Here is a 23,080-nt window from a genome sequence, read left to right on the forward strand (position 1 = left end):
ACCCAGAATTCCAAGAATCTTTTTATATTATCAGCAGGAATGAACTGTCACAGAGTACGTGACTTTTCACTCATTCACTAGATACGGAGTTCCCGGAGATCTTGAGCCCATGATTATTAAGAGAGATCGGTATGGAGGACACTATGTGGGTTATATGCTCACTTAACCCTTCCCCTTTGGGGCACAGATAACGAGCGGCGATGTTCTGATCTAAAGCCTTTGCTTACGGCTTTGGAGTCATTTCCAGATTTGGAGAAATAACGGAAATTTCATTTCATTCTTTGTTAATATTTTCCCATCCAGTTTATATTTCCGCTGGTTGATGCTATTGAGGCTTCACCTGGAGAAGTTCGCTCGGGGGATCCTTTCCTGGGAAAGGCCACATTTCGGTATTTAAAGGGCTTTCCAAGCACAAGCCATGTTGGGTTCCTCCTTTAAGCTGCTTCTTACCTTATCAGTTTAATGTAAAATACTGTATGTTCAGAACCAGTAAGGATACTGTTATTATAATGACTACGGACACCCACCAGCTCGCCTGAAGTTACCAGGGGTCTACCATGGGGTAGGACACGTGATGTTTTTTTACTAAGAAAACTTGGCCTTCTATATTTTTTTTTTATTTTTTGAGACGAAGAACTTAAAATTCCATGGTGCTGAAGCTCATGTCCCCAACTTGTCCAAGGCCGGGGTCGGGCTTCATTCCTTGGCTGTTGGACACGTGTTGGGAATCCCTTATTTCCTTCTTCTGTTGTGTCTCAAGCCGCTTCTCATCTTCCTCAGTTGAGTTTCCCGGCCAAGCCGTTCGCCCGCTCCTCAGAGGCCGCGTGTCTGTGAGCCTACAGCCCGTCCGCACCGTCTTCACAGCTGTCGGACTGGCTGCTGCGTGGAGTAAAACTTCCCATCCGTGACCGTGTCAACATGCTACATTTCTACCGATATCGGTGCATAATAAACGACAATAAACTCCCAGGGGTATCCGCATTGCCTCCACGCTCTGAAATAAAGCGGAAAAAGTCGCTTCCAGAGACAGAGGATTTTTAGCGACCACAGTCCGTAAATCTAGCTATTTAAATGCAGGACAGATCGCCGCTATGCACCGGCAGGAGAAGACACATTGATCACTGGAAGAAACGGGCATGTCTGTCCCTTTCAGGGATAAGAGAGAGAATTCCCTGATACTTTGTTGCACTGGGATTGCAGCTTTAAAATTAATATTCTACTTTAATATATTACAATCCTGGGACTGCCAATACATTTTGTAGTAAAACTTAATTTTTCAATTTTATCTCACATTCCCCATTGAGTTTTTGCGGCTGATCCTGGACGTTCTTTGCCGAGAGGGAGGTTGGTAAGTGGTAGAGGGTAATACGGTGAGGGTATGAAACATGCATGGGATAGACATACGGCTCCTGAATCTAAGATGAGACCAACGACTGATTAAGGTTCGAGTCTTTACAGTGGGACTAGATGGGCCGGTCTGCCGGCAGGTTCTGTGTTTGAATCTCTGTCCTGTTATGATCCCATAAGGCTGGGTATGGGAAGATTAATGAATATGCCAATGCATTCCAGTTACATCCCAGGATATCCTGCAAGTTCTCCAAGCTAGCGGCTACATTATGATACCGATAATACCACAAGCAGCCAGGTCTGGAGAGCATCGCTGCTGTTAGAAGGCGTTTATCGTGATGGATAAAAAGTACCAGCAGCTAATTACGCTTTATTATGGATTGGTGATGGTTCCAAGATGGTTCTCGATGTAAGGGAACCACAGACCTGCGCGATCTGTCTCTGTGACACGAGCCGTGGACCGCTTTCCAGCAGGAGATGATACGATAATTTTCCTGGATGGAATCATTCAGTTCCCACTCATCATGCAGGGAATTTTGTTCCCTCTAAGGTGATTAACGTGTCAAAACCACCACCTGAATCAGTACATCCGCCAGTCCGGTAATTGAGATCAACGGGATATTGTCTCCCAGGCTGGGGTTATTAGCCAAGTCTGCGGTGGCCAACGCCCCCTCCCAAAAAAAAACTTCATTTCTTGGGGGCATCAGTGGCTGGGATGAGGTCTAAAACCCCACTGAGGCTCTTTCGGCACAAAGAAGGACTCCCTGTAAGTCCTCCCCAGTCATTCTCTGCTCTCCCCATTCCTCGTAATGAAATATTCTCTGCTGGCTGTTTTGCTCTTAGACAACCTGGCAGCTGCAGACGTGCTAATCGCAAAGCTGAAATGACTTGCATTCACAACACCTTTTGTCTGATCAAATAGGCAATTACCGTACGGAATTAAAGGTTCCTTTAATGGAAAAATAGAAAGACAGGAACCCAAATTGTATCCAGCTTTAAAAGACGAGAAGCCGGAGCAAATGAATGAATGAATTCTTCATTCGGAAACAGATACGATTCTTTTACGGGTAACCTGTGAATGTCTCACTACTCTCTCTTTGTATCAGCTTCATCAACTCATTCTATGAGGCAATTGCCAGCGTCTCGAATATCTGCTCTAGAATCCCTGCTCCTCGGGAACAAAAGGACGCTTCTTTTTTGTCTTCATGTCAAATATTTATAGGAATTTCTGTCAGCGGGATCTGCTCATCATTTCATAAGATCCACGATGTTACATTGTAACGCCTCCGGAGCTAACGAGGCGTTCCGCAACCTACTATCGAGCAGGGAAGCAATGAGAGAAGTAATTACACTGTTTGCACCCCTGGGCACTTTTAATTCACCCTCCTATATGTTATTAAACATGTCAGCCTGGTTTACTGAATGCAGAATTACTAATTCTGGAGATTCTAAAGATCTAGAATCCAACCATGGAAGAAGACCACACTGTCTGACCTCAGATGCGACAGGAGACTCCCAACACACTAAGCCGCACCGGCCTGGCCTCTGTTCTTTATTATACATCAGGTTTTACCATACTAACTGTATATGGGGTGCTGGCGGCGCCGAACCACATCCACTGGGCATGTGCAGGTGACAAGAGCGCCCCCTGGGGCATGAAGGGGCTACGGAAACCAAAGCACTGAGGCTTCCAAATCACCTGCAGATTCGCGTGTGATTAGGAAAATGTACTAATTCCTAAGGAAAAAGTCACGTTGCTGCGATAAAGACGCAACCAGAGCCTTTGAATATCTGTGCTGTCGGATAATTGGCAGTTATTTTGTATCTTTGCGGTAACTTCATTACGAGGCGGGGGGCAATGCGGAGGAACGTGTCCCGAAAACCCTCCGGCCCATCATTCCCTTAACACGCCAGCGAGGCGACCACGTAAAAGCGAGGGTTGCTAAGCAGCCCGAAACCTAAAATATATCTGCAGCCCCGATGGTGAGTGTAAGAGCGATATTCTGTGCGTGAACCCGCACCCCGTCAGCAACGAGTTTGCTGAAGTTGAACCATATGGTCCTCGAGCGTCGAGCCGGTCCTCGCCATTCTGCTACTTCTCATCTGGAACGCGGCTGGAAACGTCACTTATTTGTGCGTGAAGTGGAATGTCTTGCGGTTTCGGACCTTCTGTCTGTGATTTCTGCAGTCGGCTCGGCGTTATAATCTTTCTGTCATGGTTTCTGATTCCTGGTCCCGGATGACAGGCAGACTGGACGTTAATAGCCCTGCAGCCTAAATGGGGGCGGGGGGTGTAGGCCAGCTACCCCTCTGGATGATTACAGTAAATAATTAACCCCCTCAATGCTGGAGGGCAAAGGGTAACTAAATAGAGCCCCTGAAAATGACTTATTTTGCATGATTCTGCAGTGATTATATAATAATAATAGTATTATCCGCCCAGGTCCCTGATCTTCCTCCCCACTTCTCCCCCCCCCCCCGATGTCCCTCTCTACCCCCTGATGCCCCTCTTTTATAGGAGGTCAGAATGTTTGCTGGGTATGAGGGTATCGCAGGGTTCTACAGCCCTAAAAGCCCCGTAATATGTATAGAAACAGCAGGAAGTGGCCTTATCAACTAAAACCCATTATTCTTCTTCTAAATGCCCCACTCAGTTACACAAATACCCTGCAATAGGGCACAAAGCCACATAAAAAGTCTGGGGAAAAGTCCCTCCCCCCAGCCCCACCTCTTGCCCTACCACTTGCCCCACCACTAAACCAAAAGTACCCCTCTGAGGCCATTTGAAATGTTAGGAGGCAGGAAAAGACTGGGGATTAGAATCTAGCTCTGATAATAATAATGATGAAGTCAATCTGAAGCACCGATGGGTGACATCATAGAGAAGAACCATTTCCTGTCCAGAACCAGGGCATTCAGGGCAGCGGATCGGCAGAGATCCAAACCCCTCTCCCAATTAACAGCCAATCACTTCCTTACCGATACAATCTCTGAGAATATAAATGTATCGTGTAACGTAACGACAGGTTTAACGAGCGTTGCTATGATACAGAAACGCATCGAAAGGGAAATGTTTGGTGGTCGCAAGCAATGTCTCCAGATCCCGTAACAACTCCAGACGTTTCCAGCCGTCTCCCCGCCACCCCAAGGGCTGAAATAAATTACCGGGCACGCGTGGCGAAGACTAACACGGTTTCATTGATAGTTCAGACTCCGTGGCAGTAATTAGTCCGTAAAATTCCAGGTTAAAAAAATAAAAAAAAAACAAACAAAAAAAAAAAAGATTCATCAAAGTTTCAGGAAAATAATCTATACAGCCGGCTAATGGAGCAAACGTTACCGTACAACGATGATCTATGCTGTAGTGATGTCCCCTGTACCGGTCATTAGCATATGTTGGCCCTCGAGCAGGACTGGCCCTTAAAATACGTCTTTGTTATCATAACATTTTGGCCCCGGGCAGAACTGACCCTAAAACCCATCACAGCTATTGGTACATGGTGGCCCCGGGCAGGACTAGACCATAAACCGACCGCAGTTATTAATACATGGTGGCCCCGGGTAGGACCAGCCCTTAAACCCACAGCAGTCATTAATACATGGTGGCCCCGGGCAGGACCGGCCCTTAAACCCACAGCAGTCATTAATACATGGTGGCCCCGGGCAGGACCGGCCGTTAAACCGACCGCAGTCATTAATACATGGTGGCCCTGGGCAGGACCGGCCGTTAAACCCACCGCGGTTATTAATACATGGTGGCCCTGGGCAAGGATCGGCCCCTGGACATGTCATGGATACGCTGATTCTGCAAGATCTGCCCCACCGAGCCTCTGAATCAGAGATAAGATGCGGGTTTTAATGAACGTCTAGAATAACTAGTCCGACACTCGAAAGCTAAGCTCTTTTTTTTTTTTCCAAATGAGCAAATTTTATGCCTAAAAAAACATTTACAAAATGACAACGCCAGATGCAGTAAAGACAACATTTGGTGCGCGCAGGAAACGCTTCCCCTGTAAATAAATATCACAATCCACCCAGCATCAAATCCCAAATCAAGATAATCGCTCATCAGCAAAGAGAGCTGACAGGACAATTAAACACGGGGCAGATGCACAAGGCGTCTTTAAAACATTTAGTGCCTCCATAAAACGAGAGAGAGACGGCGAGGCGGATCCCGGGGTCTCGGCAGGCGGAGGAGAGACCGCTCTCCGATTCCACCCAGTGAAGGGGAGAGAGCGGCGGGGAGAGCGAGCAGGAGCTCCTGCCATGCACTGCGGTAGTACTGGGTATGACTGGGCTGACTGGTTAGCAGGCTCAGGACTAGTTAGCCAGGGGAGTAGAGGTTAACAAACTCAGGGCTACCCAGCTAGATGAGTAGAAGTTAACAAGCCCAGGACTAGTCATCCAGATGAGTACAGGTTAGCAGGCTCAGGACTAGTCAGCGATGTGAGTGGAGGTTAACAAACTCAGGGCTACCCAGCTAGATGAGTAGAAGTTAACAAGCCCAGGACTAGTCATCCAGATGAGTACAGGTTAACAGGCTCATAACTAGTCTCCTAGGTGAGTGCAGGTTAACAGGCTCAGGACTAGTTAGCCTGGTGAGTATAGATTAACAAGCTCAGGGCTACCCAGCTAGGTGAGTAGAAGTTAACCTGCACTCACCTGTATTAGGCTAACCTGCAATCACCTGCTCAGTACTATCCAGCTAACCTGCACTCACCTGCATCAGGTTAACAAACTTAGTACTACCCAGCTAGGTGAGCAGAAGTTAACAAGCCCAGAACTAGTCTGCTAGATGAGCACAGGTTAACAAGCTTAGGACTAGTCAGCCTGTTGAGTACAGGTTAAAAAGTTGAGAATGAGGCAGCCGGTTGAGTGCAGGCTAACCAGTTTAGGGCTAGTCAGCCAGTCTAGCAAGCCCAGAAATAGTTAGCTGGATCAGTTGTTGCTGTCGGTTAGTCAGATGACAATTGGTTAGTAAGCCAAGAACTGGTTAACCAACTCGAGTCTATTCATTATAGCCGGTAAGCATCTTACTACCTTACCATTCACCAAGTAACAAACTATTACTGATTAGTTGGTCAATTATCTGTTTTAGTGTCCGTTTAGTCTTTATACAGCTGCTTTTTGCAAATATAGATAAGTAATATTACAATTATAATTGTGCGAGTAATAGTGATGCTGCTCAGACTCGGTATATTTAAAGGAAAATGACTTAATTTTGTAAATCTAATGAATAACCAAAGTTACATTTTCCTGGGAGTGGGAGAGTAAAGGGTTACTGACCCCTCGCTGGCACCTCTAGCCCCCCATAATTTGTGATCGGATCAGAGGTGAGTGACAGGTGGACGGGCTGGCAGCGAATTTCATGACCAAATTAAATCTCCAGATATTAAATTAATGAGGCAAAGCTGAAATATTAATGTATTCTAATTGAATGTTATCCAGGCATTCCGAGAGAGAGGTACAGAATTTTCCTGCCGCATTAATAAGATTCAGAGGGAAAACATCCTCTGACGGCGAAACGGGAAAGTGGGGGCTGCAAAAGGTGCCAGAAAACGTGGCTCCCGGTGGGGGGCCGCAGAGCTGTCTCGAATGCGAGGGCTGTACGCAAAGCAGGGGCTAGGAGCCTGGTAGGCGACTGCCTACGAATTGTAGGGGGGGCGCTTTATATACACCATCGACAAAGAACAACTGAAGAGAAATTTTTGATGGCTCCTTTAGACCTTCATCCTCAAACACTCCGGTCTCCACCGGAGACTCCGGAAAATCCCCCCCCCCGCCATTTAATTTTATTTGTCTTCTGCTCGGAACATCTAATGTGTTTTGCTTCCTTCTGCCAAACCTTCTACAGATCTACAGATCCCTTCTTCTCGCGGGTCTCGTAAAGTGGAAAAGAGAAAAGAAAAGGACTAATGGGATAAAAAGATCATTGACAGGAAGGCCGAGGATTATCAAGGAGACAAGAGATGGGGAGATGAGAGACAATCCAGGTTTCCACTTTTCTCTCTGGTTCAATCGAAGCGTAGATGATCGCTGAAACATTCCGCTTTTAGGAAGGACATGGAATAAACATGTTTATCCCCCCCCCCCACGCTGGGATGCACAATAACCATGAATACTGCAGAGAGAGAGAGAGAGAGAGAGAGAGAGAGAGAGAGAGAGAGAGAGTCTTTCTGCTGTGACAGCAGTCTTCATTGTGTGCTCAGGAGCTCGGATTAGAGACGGCCGCCACCGCCCCAGCCGGGAAAAGTCTATAACAAAAACCACAAAGACTGAGAGGAATCGTAAGTTGGGCAATCACTGGGATTCTCTGCTATCAGACCCTGGAGAAAGGTCCATCAATAAGGAGGCTGGCGACAGCCTCCAGACACGGACGGAACGAGCAGAGAGCTTTCTGGGAAATTGCAAAATACCAAATGCTTTAGGCTTTGCACAGATCAAGGACCTGATTCATGTCTCAAAGCCCTTTCTCTCTCTCTCTCTCTCTCTCTGCAGTTTCCATGTTAAAGGCGAGCGTTACAACGTAACACCAAGGATTGTTGCTTTACGTAAAGTATCTAGGTTGAACTGCAGCTCTTCTGTTTTTAAGAGACGCCAACGTGCAAACGATAAGCACAGGATGTTCACAGGAGCTTACAATCAGGGGAACGCTAGGCTTGAGCTGATGATGTCAAACACTGCATAACATCATGAGGTCTAGAAAAAAAATGTTGCTTCTACGGCGATGGCGCAGTAGGGATATTAGGGTGGGTGGAAGAACATGAATTTAAGTCTTGGAATTGGATTTTCTGGTCGTGATGGACATATTTAGAGAAATATTTTGGAGGTCAGTGTCAATGAAGAGTTCAATGAAGAGCTTAATGAGTTAATGTGTTACCCTAGACTCTGGTGCAAAGTTTTAAAAAAGTTCTTCTCACCACAGAAACCAATGGAACGCCACCGCTAATTAAACCCCTTCCATTGGTTGCTCAGGTTCTTCTAGAACTGTGCCCCATAATCAGTTTTTAGGATACCCCCATGGTGTGGAGCAGCCAGGCAGCATGGAGACATGATGAATGGCTGGGGTCCTCAGATGCTGATGGAAGAAGAGATCTGAGCCATAATCAAGTCTTACCCCTGTGTTTATTGACTGTTCCTACAAACCTTCATACAGAATACGAGATGTTCTCAACCTGTCGGCAGCTTAAGAAATATACGAAGCCGGGATGACCCCTATCATGTTCTGCGTTCTGAATTCATGCTCAGATTCTGGACTCTTTATTGTAAATATCAGAGGTTTTTTTGCCATGGTTCCTTTCATGATCAGAAGAGCGTTTCTCAGAAGAAAATGAGCCATCAATGTAAAAAGGAATCAGTTCAGGTCACCCTTTGGTTTGGAAGATTTAACCCCAAGGGGTCCAGGTTGAAGTGTTCAGGAGGGAACGAGAGATATGAGCTCCTGCTAGGGCTTCAGATCAAACCCATTTATAGAGCACCGTGGGCACTGATTAAATCCCAGCTCACATTGAGCTTTTCCCGGCCTCGCAGTGGGGGAGCACATGTGGGTCATGAGTCCCGACTGGGACGGTGACAGATAATCACGGAGCTGAATAATATCAAACAGTAAAAGCTGCAGGTGGGCTATGAACCAGGCGGTTTGAACCCTTCCTGCAGCACGGGCGGACAGCTCCGGAGGGACATCGTGCAAGCGATCAGCCCACAAACTGCCCGTAGTGCGTTTATCAGCCGATAGGAGAGCGCTGGAGAATAATTGCTGGAAATCAGCCTTCTGACACGGCCTGTTCCTGCTGACGCAGATTCACGGCGTCAATAAAAAATAATGTCGTTCGCGCAAACGCTTGGCAACGGCCAAGGTCTCCTCGATAGCGAGATAAGAGCACATCTCGCATTGGTTCGGATAGACCAGCGGCTGGTCAGACTGCTCGGTAAACACAGCTTCTGATCCAGACAGACATTCAGACAGATGGACAAATGCTGCAATAAGTCTTCGGATAATGTTCTTCTGTATTTACTAATTGCAGGGAGTAACGTGTATCTCGATACAGAGCAGTATCTATCATATATATATATATATATATATATATCATCATATATATATACATACATGTAGCGGTGCTTCCAACCCGTGTACTAATCACTCTATTCACAGTTAATGCCCAGAAACCCCACCAGAGGGCACAATCCGACACCAATTACTTTACAACCCGCACAGCGCGGATCCATCACTCAGCTCTGGGGATAAAGTGTTCCAGGTCACGGTGGCACACGCTCTGCCCGTGTCACCCCAGTCTGGAACTCTCTGTCATTCACATCTAGAGGCGATATATGGGTGCTGTCTCTTCGGCCAAAAGGCTGTCTCTTTCTCCTTTTGTTTTTAAGGCATTATGGAAGGGGGGGGGGCAGCGTATGTGCCCGTAGCTGTCTGTCCCTGATTTTCTCGGGAACATCTTTGAATTTTTTAACATATATATCAGATCTCATCTCGTGTCGTTCTCCGAGCAGCGAACGTCACATTAGGTTTTCAGACAATGAAGCGTATCCCGAAAGTGCCTGCAGACACTTACCCGCACCAGGTGCTCGGGAAATGGGCCTCTTGAATTTTCTGGGACGTTAACCGGAGGAATCACCCAATCTCTCTTCTGTCTCCTCAGCCCATTAGCACTGCGGTGCTGTCGCCATGGTAATAAAGTGCGACTCTGTTCCTGCGGATACTGTTTTTCTCTCTGATGATGGTCGTTTTCCCAATGATGCTGTATCTTCTGAACAAAAGAGAAAGATGAAAATTGGGTCAAAAGAATATAGTTTCCAAAAGATAATATCAACATGAAAATGATAATTGTTACAGTTTATACATATCACTTATTATGTGTCTGCTTTCCACGCGGTGTCACGACCCAGCTGGGTGCATCTGAATAATAAAAGGGCTTAATTTGGCTATTTTTGGACCAAAAGAGGGCTAATAATAATAATAACTATCTACAAGTCAACACAAGTTCCGACTCGGCCATCGAAAAAAAAACTCAACTTAGACCATAACTCAACCCTTAGCCCCAGACAGAAGATGCAGTAGATGCCTTCAAGAAAAGAAACCTTGAAATCGATTGAGGGTGCAATACATTTTTCCACCGCAAATACTATATTAAAGCGTTAATTGAAATTGAACCCTGGGGGGGGCAGGGGGGGCATGTTCTTTTTTTTTTTTTTTTTTTTTTTTTTAGAGCCCTACACTTCAGTACACTTATAAAACCCCGTTCCGCTTTGATTACCACAATACGATCAATTCTTTAATGTCTTCCCAACTGTTTGTTGCTTCAATTTGTGGCGTGATGGGGAACGCGCCACAAAGAAGAAAAAAAAAAAAGCAACAAAGAAGGGAAGGGTTAATCGTACAACAGAAGAGAAGGATCCACAAGTCTTTTGAAGAGACGGAGTCGTCAATAAAATAAACTGGAAAAAAACCCAACAAGAAGCCGACGTGCAATTGTATTTTCCATTGTGCCGAGCGTGTAATTTGTTGCTCATTTATAAAATGATTTCATCTGGTACAGGCATTTTTTTTTGACTGTATATAAAGATTCACACAAAATAAATACGATGAAAAGAACTTCTGCGGTGGGACTTATAGCTTCTCTGAGGCCACCAAATTCTATAGTTTGGGGGGGGGGGGGGGTTGTTTGTTAAAAGCCGCAATCAATCTACGATTTTAAAAACATCTGGGAGAAGGAAAAGTTGTTCCATTGAAGTGTTTTCCTTTGAAATTGATGTTTTTGTTCGGTGGGCTGGAAAACAGGTGAGATATCGGCCCGTGGTTTGCCACGAATTGTGTCATTTGTGCCCCGAAATACGCCTGTAAAAAACGGTACGAATTAACAGAATATTAGTATAGAGCTCTATGTCTGCGAAAACTGTATATATATAAATAAGTGTTTTTATTTCGGGAACATTAATATTCTTAATGCACATGAAAACCTAAATTTGGGACAGTTGATGTTTTTGCGGGTTTTGGTCCCAAAAATGTATTTCTGTGGGATGAACAATTTCTTTTTAATGAGGGAGGGGAAGGGTCTTTGTGCTTTAGGCGAGGGAGCGTCGAGTAGCCGAGTGACGTTCATTACAGAGATATGAGTTTCTCGAGTGGGGGACAGAAATGGGGGCTTGGGGCAATACCGCGGAGCGGCTGGACCCCTCCGCCTGCCGTTACACAGCACAGAGTACGCGGCCGTCGGACATGATGCGTCCCGAAGCCTTCCCGCGCGTGGAATAATTAATGTTGTCTTGGAAGAAGCCGTGGCAGCTTTTGGCGTCTGAGAAATCGTCTCTGGCAGGTGGCAGGATCCGGCCCCGCTCCCGTGTCGCAGCCGATGAGACGGCGTAGGCTGCATCCCCATCAAACAGCGATATTAAGCATGACATTTGTACAATATGCCACATCACACAGCACTCAACTCACTTCACTGCGCGGAGCCAGGCGGGCAGCTGAGAACTCCTGATTAACCACTGCAGTGCTGGAGGGTTATAGAACTCGTCTGGCACACTGTGGGTTAATGCAGCTATATTGCCACCCCATTCTATATTATTGCAACTGGAACATTTCTCATTTGATCCCCCATCATTAATCCCCCCAGACTGCTCAGTCTTCACTCTCCCCAGTGCCGGGAGTGCTGGAGTGTAAGTGGATGGGGGGGGGGGTAGAATGCAGAGTGCACTCTCTCTTCTGCTTGTGGGTCTCGCATTCACTCTGCGGTGAGTCCACATGAATTAGAAGTGCGGGTTCAGCTCTACTGTGAGTTTGCCCGCTTGGTGAGTGCTGGTTAGCAGTATGCCATTTATCCTGTGAGTGTGGGGTAGAAGTGTTGTTTGGATCTTTAGCTCACTCAATGAATGTGGGAGAGCAGTGCTGCTCGGATCCAAAGCCTACTTGGTGAGTGGGGGTTGGCAGTAGTGTTTTGATCCAAAGCCCACTAGGTGAGTGCGGGGTTGGCAGTGGTGTTCAGATCCTAAACTCACTTGGTGAGCGTGGGTGAACAGTGCTGATCAGATCTTTAGTCCACTCAGTGAGTGTGGGTTATCAGCTTGGATCCCGAGCCCACTCTGCAGTGCTTTGCTGTTCTCTATGAGTTATAAAACGCTCTAAAACGCGGTCTCTCTGCACACCAGACAGGCTGTCACTGACACCAAGATAATGATGACGACGACGTCGCAGGGAACCCGGCTTCCACATTAATTAACATGTTTACAATGGTGCTAATGATCTGTTTGTGTGCGTTTCCTCACCAGGTAAGAGGCCGGGGGACCACCAGCCGCTGAATTACTGTTTACCGGGTCAATCACTGGGAGCTAATGATCTGCAAACAGGTAATTATTGTTTAATGGACTAACCAAGGTCATCGGTTACACGAGCGAGCGTCGATCTGTGTGCTTTACATGCGTTGCGTGTTTTAACACCCCGGGATGAGGAAATACTTGTTAAGTGCATTTAAATGGCCGATGACAGAAACGAGTTCCCACGTTCCCCACGCGCTGACCTGATATATCGAGCGAAATTCATTAATTAGAACCCAAGGAGATCCGGCTCTGTACCGCAGGCGCCCTCGGAGATTTATTGGTTCCATAAAATGCGACACTATAGCTTTAAGCCGGAACGTCTTGTTGCCCCAAATTTTCATAGCCAAGTGGCATTGATCAATTGATGACTGATAAGTGCCCATTTTTAGCCCACAAATGGTTAATGGAGAAAACCAAAGTCATTTAAAAAGTCTATTCAGCCGGTGGTGATGTAACAATTTGCGCTATTAACCCAACGATCTCTGGAGTCAGAATAATCGAAGAATATCCCGGTATACAAGGTATTCAGCCTACAAGCTCCGTGGGCCACTGCTTTATCCGGCACCCTGATTCTTCTCGATGTCCTACACTTGCCCTTGAAGAAGCCGGTGCTCCTTCTTTTGTAGCCAGAGGCTGCCTTAGGGAAGGGCGCGCGTCGTGCTGCCGGGGCCACGCTCGGATATTGTTACTCAGTGATACGTTGTATTAGCTCCACCAGGTCACCAGCCTGCTACGAGAAGGTCTGCATTATGTCTCATAAAGCAATTAGTAGGAAATGGCTCTGAATGAAGCCAGCGCGGCCCATTTCCGAGGCGTGACGGGTCTGCGGGTGGAGAGCCAGGTCACGCTGTCACATTTCTATAACGGCTCGCGGATAAAAATCAGTTAGTGCGAAACGTCGTCACCGTCACCCCTCACCCGCTCCGTCCAGCTGGTTTTAGGCTCCTTTCCAGCCAAACCGACTCATTCTACAGCAAAGAGAAGCAACACTTTATTTACGCCGAATACCGGTCCGTACCCCTGCTCTGCTTTTGTTTTGTGAATCATGTTTGATTGAGTCGTTCATTAAACAAAATGGGACAATAATGGGACAAAAACAAACTGTTTCTGTGCTGGGTGGAAGAAATGCTACAAAATAAAGTCAACACTGGGAGCCACTCCAAAAACACTACATAATGTATCACCCGGAAATAAAGAGACGATACCCCAAAATTATATTATATTACACGGCATAAATTCTGATGAAAAAATTGACCTTACCAAAGAAAATCATCTTGTGATACTTTACAACATTTCAAATGGCCAGAGGGGCAGTTTTTGTTTAGTGGGTGTGGCTGGTGGGTGGAGCTTAAATACTTTTTATGTGACTTTGTGCCCTATTGGTAGGTATTTGTTTAATTGAGTGGGGCATTTAGGAGAATGCCCTCATACCCAGCAAACATTCTGACCCTCCTAGAAAAGAGGGACATCCGGAGAGAAAAGAGGGGCATGGGGGAGGAAAAGAGGTGCATGGGGGGGAAAGAGGAGCATGGGGGGAAAGAGGGGCATCCGGGGAGAGGAAAGGGGGGGCATCAGATTTATCGTGCCTTCTTATGGCTCATACGAACTAAAGTTGGTACCCGCACCGCAGCTGGTACCGCCAGGGACAAAACGCACCGCGTGAACCGAAAGGCTGCGTTCCCCCTGAGACAGAGAGCCTGCTACATGTCTGTCACCGGGATTCTTTAGGAACCTCCCCGTAGCTTTGGGTTAAATAATAGTTTAAGGAACAAATAATGTGCTTTGTCTTCAAAGTGCCAAACCTGATCTGCCCTGTTACAGAGAATAATGAGAATGTGTCTTTAAACGATATATCTACAGCGAAAGGCTTCTCGAAACCTCATCAGCGCACCTTTGAAAAATGGTCTGGTGTGATGGCTGCTAGCATCATGTATATTTAAACTGGTTAATGAGGATGCTGTCTGAAGCCGTTCATTCTGGTTTCCATAGCAGCCTACAGAGGACAACTTTCGATGTAATTCTGCGCACACCGACTAAAACAATAGGCGAAAAGCAAAGATTCTTCGGCAAATGGATCACAGGTGTGACCAGAATCCCGGCATTAACCAGGCCGGGTGCTGCATGGAACCAGTGAACCCAAACATTGACGACATGTGGTTGTAGAGAGTGAGAGAATGTAAGCTCTGGTGTCCAGTGTCTTCCTCCAATATCAATGCACGGCCTCTAATCTGATGAATGCATTATAAGTAAATCAAGATCTGCTCCCCAGCCCCATGGAGCCTTTGGGATTCCAGTTTGCTTTATTCTGTTCAGTAGATCCGTGTAGGATTCCTGATTCTGTGGTTGGAATCCAGATTCTCCATCACTGGAAACATTGCCAGAATCCCCAAAGTAGATCATTGCGGGGAAAAAAATCTAGATTCCTTTTAGTAGATCACCGGAGAAAAATCCAGATTCCATAGAGTAGATCACTGGAATTTTCTTCCAGGTTTCACAGAGCAGAACATTGTCAGGTCCCTCAAAGATGATGACCTTGAGATGCAGCGACCTTAAGTTTTCCTGACCATGGTTTCTGTCGGTCGAGCCGTGAACATGTTGCGTGTTCAGAGAGGATAAAGAGCGCGGTGGAGCCCATCCACAGGACACCCACATGTTTCTGATCAAAACACCAACTGGTTACAGTCTACTAAGTGGACAAAATGACCATTGAGGTGTATTTTGTACTTAGTGGTTATTGCCCCAAACCCTGCCCACCAGAGAATTTTCCATTAATACCACCGGCCAGCGTACCGCAATGTAATCGTTACCTATCCAGAGTTATCTTTTAGTCCAAAGACAGCCGTGATACATTTAAGTTGACCACCATTCATGTGTGCGCTTTCAAGACCACAGAGATCCCTTCTACACCGAACATTTGGTGAATGCTGGTCCACTAAAAGGCATCACGCATGTCTTTGGACCATCCTCTCAGGGAACAATATAATATTATCCATTTTGCGTTTGAGGTTTTTTTTTATCCAGAACATTCTGGGAATATTTTATTTGGCCCAATAGCGCTCATGGCCAGCGGCTCTCGATTAAACCAGGTTACTGTGATCTGGCTGACCTTTAGCCGCGTGTTCGGGAGCGTGTCATGGGATTAACGGGCCATTAAATGAAATTACCGCTGCTCTACGGAAACAATGCAATTACGCCATGGTGAAATACTGTAATTAAATCAGTAAATTGAGTCAAAATATCGTACGTCCCTTTGGTGTTTAGTGCATTTAGTCCCCCCTGGGCTCTGTGAGATACAGCTCGAAGAATTAAGAAAATAAGGCAAGTTCATGGAGTGTCACCAACACAAAACACGTTTGCCCCCGCTGTGTTAACGAGGAAAATGCTAGAGAGTATCATTCGGGGAACAAAGACATCTGGGCTGAACCCCAATCCCCAAACAGTATCCTGGTGCCCCTTATATCTCCAGCCCCAATGGTCTTTGCCTCCGATCCTTGGGTATTTGTCTTGTGCGGTCGCGGGGTAGATCTGGAGGGAGGCAGAGGGTTGTTTGTGCTGTAAAGTTGGAGGGGGAATACGGGAGGCGATGATTTGTGTAGTCAGAGGGTACTTCTGCTCTGTTGTCGGAGCTGAAATGCCTCCAGGGAGTAACCAGCCCCATTTGCATACTCTAATTGAAATGCTATCGGCTTTCCTGCAAGAACGAACAGCTCAAATAACTACTTTCTGCTGATTCGAAACTTTGTCCGCAGACGGGAGAAGTTTACCGGGGACAAGGTATCAATTCTCACGTCGGCTAATGGAGAGAACTCTCCCGTTTAACGCTCCTTCCAGCTCTCCTCAGTGATTACAGAAGATGGATTTAGGTTCTAGATGGTTGGGTTGGAACTAATCCTTCCAATTGTTTCCAAGCCAGACGGTGAAAAATCAGTAACCACGACCACCATGTCTCCCATATGAAACATGTCCGTCCAGAGTCTGGCAGCATTAGGACTGTCTAAAGGACAGGAGAGACGTGCCGTGCCTGGATGTCACGCAGACAGTTTGTGAAGACAGTAACGTGACTACAAGAGCTAATAATTGTGATCAACGCCAAGGTCCGAGGCAGTAGGAGGCCGATTAGTTCCCCCATCTTGCAACTTCATCCGCTACTCCATACTTCTACAAATACTCATGACATCATCGGCTTACATCATACCTGAGTCCAGCTGTTATTCACGGCCTCCTCCTCCACCAGCAGCCGTATGGCGGTCTCCCATTTCTCCGGGGTCTTGTGGTCCCACGCGGCCACCATAAACTCTTCCTGCTTGGAGGGAATCTGCACGTTGCGTGCGGTGTAGACGGCCCCATCTGCTCCGACTTTGAAATCCGGGTTGCTGGTCTCGTACCAGACGCCTTGCGATCCAGGGCTGCACCCGTTGAATTTAACTGAAAAGTTAAAGAAACAGCTAAATTATTAACCAGCAGGAGGGGGAAAAAAAAGACAAAAAAAAGGACATTACGCAAAATGAATTAAAATCTTAAAAATACCCAACTTTATGAAAAATCAGCACTGGGATACCAATGACACCCAACACGTACCAGTCATACTATGACACGTGGGATTTTGCTCCAAATGCATGTAATTTAAAGACTAATTCAATAATGGCATCAACAGTGAACAGTAACGAAACGGTTAAAACAGAAAAACTGATTTTTCAGTATATACATATATATATATTTAGGTTTTTTTTACACGTTTGCAGAAGTTTTCCACTTGACTTGTTTGTATTTTCTAGATTTTTTGCTCTCTGGGAGGACAAGCGAACATCTCCCGTTATATAGAAGCGGACAGCGGTGAAAATGCGTTAATGAGTTTGTTAGTAATTAGCGGCATCAAGTCAGATAAAATCCAACTTATACACGGATCACGAACAAGAAGAACATTTAGGTTAAAACCCCCGGTGCTGAAGGGGTTACTGACGTTAACACTTTCCACATTTATCTAGATTCTTTGCAGTTATATAATTGTTAAAAATGTTATTTACCCCGTTTTATTTTTAAACGCCGTTCCCTGCTGTTTCTATACATATTATCGGGGCCCAGCAAACATTCTGACCTCCTAGAAAAGAGGGGCATCAGAGGGAGGAGAGAGGGGCATCAGGGAAGGAGAGAGGGGGCATCAGGGAAGGAGAGAGGGGGCATCAGGGAAGGAGAGAGGGGGCATCAGCGTTTTTTTGCCCCAGTCTCAAGGTGAAGAGGCAGATTCTCAGAGCCATTTGGGTAACACATTAATATTTGAAGACTCCTGAGGTTAACTTAATTGGAGCCGAGGAGGGGGGGGTGAGGGTCATCAGGGGCCAATGAGGGATGCTTATGTCGCCTTTTATCACACAGGAATTTAGGGCTCAAAAAGGGACTGGCTGTACTAAACAGGGACACTCGGGAGATGCTAAATTCTATATTTTTTTGTCGTAGGAGCTTGCGATTAGGAGAGTACGCTTAGGAGCGCAGCGACCATTTGTTTTCTAGGTTTCCAGGGCTGCCGGAGAAGGAGCTCTGCATTAATCTTTAACAAGCTTTGACGTCGGTCATTGATCCTCTTTTTGCCCGCCGGGGGTGGGGTGGCGGGGGGCTCTAAGAGGTGCAACACTCGGCAGCTTAATCTGCCATCGACAGGCTGATCTCCCCACCCGCAGAGCCTCAATCAGCATCCTCCGGAGCGTTTTCAGAGCACACTCTCCGAGCGCCGCCGAAGGACGGCTCTTCCAGATGAATATTTATTAAACCCACATTAGGACGCTTTATGTATGCATGCGCAGATAGAAGTGTCAGCCAACGCAAAGCTAAATCACCCGCCAGCGCGAGCTGGTGTCACTTTATCCTGCGGAAACCGATGGGAGAAGTTACCCAGCGTTTACACACAAAAAAAAGAGAATTGAAGCAATTACACATGGAGGATTCATTTCTCGGCAATTTATCTGTCAATGTGTGTATGATTTAATTACTATTTATTCAGGGAGAAAAAAAACATAACAAAGAGATTGGGATAGTTTGTCTCTCCGCCATCTGATAAACTGCAGGTTATCCGCGTTCCTGCGCCGCCGTCACCTTTATTTTTTGTCTCTGGATTGCGAGAAATTGATTGCCCCAAAAACGCCTTCTCTGCAAATAAAGCGACGCGTCCCGGAGAGAGAGAGAGAGAGAGAGGAGAGAGAGAGAGAGAGGAAGAGAGAGAGAGGAAGAGAGAGAGAGGAAGAGAGAGAGAGAGAGAGAGAGAGAGAGAGAGAGAGAGAGAGAGGAAGAGAGAGAGAGGAAGAGAGAGAGAGAGAGAGAGAGAGAGAGAGAGAGAGGAAGAGAGAGAGAGGAAGAGAGAGAGAGGAAGAGAGAGAGAGAGAGAGAGAGAGAGGAGCGGCGGCAGGTTTCAGCCGAGCCCTCCCTGGGTGCCAAGATGGAGGCTGGCAGAGCGTTGTGACGAGTGAGCCGGTTGAGAGAGGCTCGCAGGATTCTAGGATGCTGCCGAGTATCTAACACATCCCACATATCTGTGTCTTATTAGAGAATTGTAGTTCCAAGGCCGTATACAGTAATAACCCCCCGCGCTGTATACAGTAATAACCCCCCGCGCTGTATACAGTAATAACCCCCCGCGCTGTATACAGAAATAACCCCCCCAGCGCTGCATAGAGTAATAACCCCCCCAGCGCTGCATACAGTAATAACCCCCGCGCTGCACAGAGTAATAATCCCCCGCACTGCATACAGTAATAACCCCCCCAGCGCTGTATACAGTAATAACCCCCCGCGCTGTATACAGTAATATAACCCCCAGCGCTGTATACAGTAATATAACCCCACAGCGCTGTATACAGTAATACACCCACAGCGCTGTATACAGTAATATAACCCCCAGCGCTGTATACAGTAATAACCCCCCCAGCGCTGTATACAGTAATATTACTCCCAGCGCTGTATACAGCAATATAACTCCCAGCACTGTATACAGTAATATAACTCCCAGCGCCGTATACAGTAATATAACTCCCAGCGCTGTATACAGTAACAACCCCCAGCACTGTATACAGTAACAACCCCCAGCACTGTATACAGTAACAACCCCCAGCACTGTATACAGTAATAACCCCCAGCACTGTATACAGTAATATAACTCCCAGCGCTGTATACAGTAATATAACTCCCAGCGCTGTATACAGTAATATAACTCCCAGCGCTGTATACAGTAATATAACTCCCAGCGCTGTATACAGTAATATAACCCCCAGTGCTGTATAGAGTAATGCCAAAAACCTGGTTTTATCTCAAATTTGTGAAATTTTGGGTGAATTTCCCGGCTCAAAGACCACACTCAGGTGATGCTTTATGGCAATGCTAATGAAGTCCGTTCCGCCATAGACTTTCATTATTCAGAGAGTCCGACTGGGTGATTAAGACCGAGTCATTCTATTGCTTCCCATAGACAGCATGATTAGAAGTCAGGGTGTTTGCCTAGTAGATCGGGGCTCAGATAAGCTCAGTGAGACGTTATACAAATGGCTAATATGCCGCTGCCTGAAAACATTATATTATGCGGCAAAAACAGTTTTAAAGCTAAAAAATTTTTTTATTTTTTTCCCCTTTTTCTATCGACAGCCATATCCATCCGACAGGCTGTCATACTGCATGGCACGCACAGCGCGGCACCTGGGATCATGTATTTGGAATATTTGGTGTCGCCGTTTAACTGGAATCCTCGTCACCGTCCAGTATGCACAAGCCGGTTTTAATAAATATGTCATTTAATGAAGTTTGTTGATTCTGATGAAAATCCAACATAAAATGTATTTCAGAGAACCCAAAATGTAATTTTCTTAATGTCTAATAACAAAGAAAATCCATGGTTTGTTTTTTTTCCCACCAGTAGCGATTCTGAATACACAAGAATCGGGTCCAAAACATCCGATTTGTCCCCAAAATCAAAGGGTTGCGACTAAAAGCAATGTAATTTTTTGTCCTTGTCTATTTCTGGGAAACATCGCTTGATTTTAAGTATAAATTGCCTTGAAATGGGAAAAAAAAAAACTTGCCTGGAAGGAGCTTTCGACCGCTTTGGACTAATATGTTCCAAATATATTCCATTTGTATTTTTTCTTTCATGCTTCGTCTCCGAATCTCTTTTTATTTGCGTTCTTGGAAATATAAGGCGGTTACCGAGACGGTAACGAGCCGCTGTCAAATCCTCCCCCCCCCCCCCCCTTTTTTTCAGATAAAATGGCCATTAAATGTGTTTACACAAAATCCCCCCAAATCCCAGGTGAAATTTACATTCTGCTAACAGCTCACCTGCAATTAAAGCTTCATGCGCAGCCGCACCCCGCATCCAGATTGTATTTTTAGGGACGTTTTGCGGGAGAAAAGGGCTTTTTATTCCTAAGCATCTGTAAACATGTTCAGTGATGTGCAACGTGAGCCGGAGAGAGAAGACAACGTATCCTCATTAGCAAACTTTCGGACTTAACCCCTTAACCTCTTCATTTTTAATTACTTGCGCCAAGCTGCCTCCTGATCACCAGCTACTCTCAGGAACGGAAGGGAACGAGCGGCACACAATCACAACACGTTGGCAGGTCAAGTGGGGGGGCTGGTACACTTTGGGGAATAAAATGGTATTTTGGTTAAAAAAAAAAAAAAAAAGAGAGAACTAGAGAGAGATTTTCTTGTAGAGTGGGCGATAACCACACAAACACACAGACAAGATCGAACACAGACACACGGAAGGTTATTAAACACACAAACACAATCAAACATAGATAGACAAAGACACAGGCAAGAGCGGACTGACATAATCACGCACAATCACAGACACACTGGCAAGATTATCACAATCACAGACACACAGGCAGGGTATCGCACACAAACGCACAGACAAAACCAAGCACAATCAGACGAGATTAAACACACAAGCATGATCAAACACATAAATGCAAACACGCAGACAAGAACACACACACACACAATCACCCAGACACACTTACAAATACCCAATCATGCACCCAGACACACTTACAAATACATAGACAGGAACACACACACAAGATAAACCTGATCAAACAGCACACATGAACACACACGCAGGATCGTACAGACCAGATCACACGTTGGGAGACTCAAACAGTCACACACACACACACACACACACACACACACACACAGGCAGATAAGTCCACGACACACAGGCACACATCTGCAGTACCCACCACGAGCCATTAGGAGGCGCTGCTGACTGTTACGACAAACCTGTACCGATTGCAGGGTTTTTTCTTTTTTTTCTGCCATAAAGAAACAATGTTTTGCCGCCGTCAGCCATCGCACACCCCGCGCTCGCCCGGCGCAAACTAAGGCGTGTAAACGCGACATACGTGTAGATGCCTCGCGGAGACTCACAGAACCCATAAAAATGGGAAATCTCTTTATTGCAGCTTGCCTGCGGAGCGCCCTCTCCATACCACAGACGGCAACATTAACCCTATAGATGCCAGAGCGGGGTAAATTGTACTTCGCCCCTTACCCTTTCTTACCGCCCATCGATCGGCGGCGAGTGGGATGAGAGGATACGTTTATTCTCCGCTTATTTACGGAAATCGATACTAATAACGAGAATCAGAGTCTCTCTCCAGCCCATTAGTTCCAATAATATATAAGGAAATAATATCGGCGTAGACCAGAGATCACGGTTGTTGCTCAGTCATTCGGTGCGCGGCGCGGATCCAAGAGGCTGTTTGACGCACCGTGTCACGGCGCTCGCTTGTTCCGAGCTATTTAACACACAAAGCTTGTTTTTGCACCCTCTGTAAGATGCCGGAGTCAACCTGTCACTCTGTCACTTGCACGGTATTAAGATATCTACTGTGCCAAGTCAGGGCTGCGCGAAAAAAAAAAAAAAAGGCTGCACCCTGTTAAAAGGTTGTAGAGGCACGGAACAGTCTACCGGGGGATTTGTTACGACCAAAATCGGTACAAAAGAATGAAAAAAGCTTATTACCCTGCATTACATGCTACATGGCGGAGAGATGGATTGAAGTGAGAAAAACCTGCAGAATTCTGATCACCTATAATAATCCATATTAAAGCTGCCGTTCCACCTACTGGGTTTAATTTTAAATTTTTTACACAATTCTTAGTTCTGCTGAACATCCAAACCCTTCCCAGAAATAATTTTTTTTAATCCTGTAAAGGTTTGTCTCATGTGACACAAAAGCAGTCACTGATAGGCTATTGCCATAGAAACTGAAAAAAGGGTCTGTTGTTCTTATGTGACTAAACCTTCAAATTGTATCGATTCCACACTAAATGAAAATGAGAAACCTCAGTTCCCAGAGCACCACGGATCAGAAATCTCTGCAGAAATCTGTTATGACCCTAATTCCAGATC

General features: G+C 46.0%; 1 protein-coding gene across 1 annotated transcript in view; it reads right to left on the minus strand.

The window, feature by feature from the left end:
* Positions 1-23,080, minus strand: part of LOC149279268 (cadherin-4-like) — a 175,462-nt gene that overhangs the window by 21,486 nt on the left and 130,896 nt on the right. The window contains exons 4-5 of the mRNA XM_089501353.1: positions 16,892-17,100; positions 9,915-10,061 (exon numbers count right to left, since the gene is read on the minus strand). Coding sequence (XP_089357479.1) covers positions 9,915-10,061; positions 16,892-17,100 — 356 coding nt within the window. The remainder of the gene's footprint in view (positions 1-9,914; positions 10,062-16,891; positions 17,101-23,080) is intronic.

The sequence above is a fragment of the Sceloporus occidentalis genome, unplaced genomic scaffold (assembly GCF_023333645.1).
Source record: "Sceloporus occidentalis isolate IW3139 unplaced genomic scaffold, rSceOcc1.0.p SCAF_173, whole genome shotgun sequence".
In the NCBI taxonomy this organism is placed as follows: domain Eukaryota; kingdom Metazoa; phylum Chordata; class Lepidosauria; order Squamata; family Phrynosomatidae; genus Sceloporus; species Sceloporus occidentalis.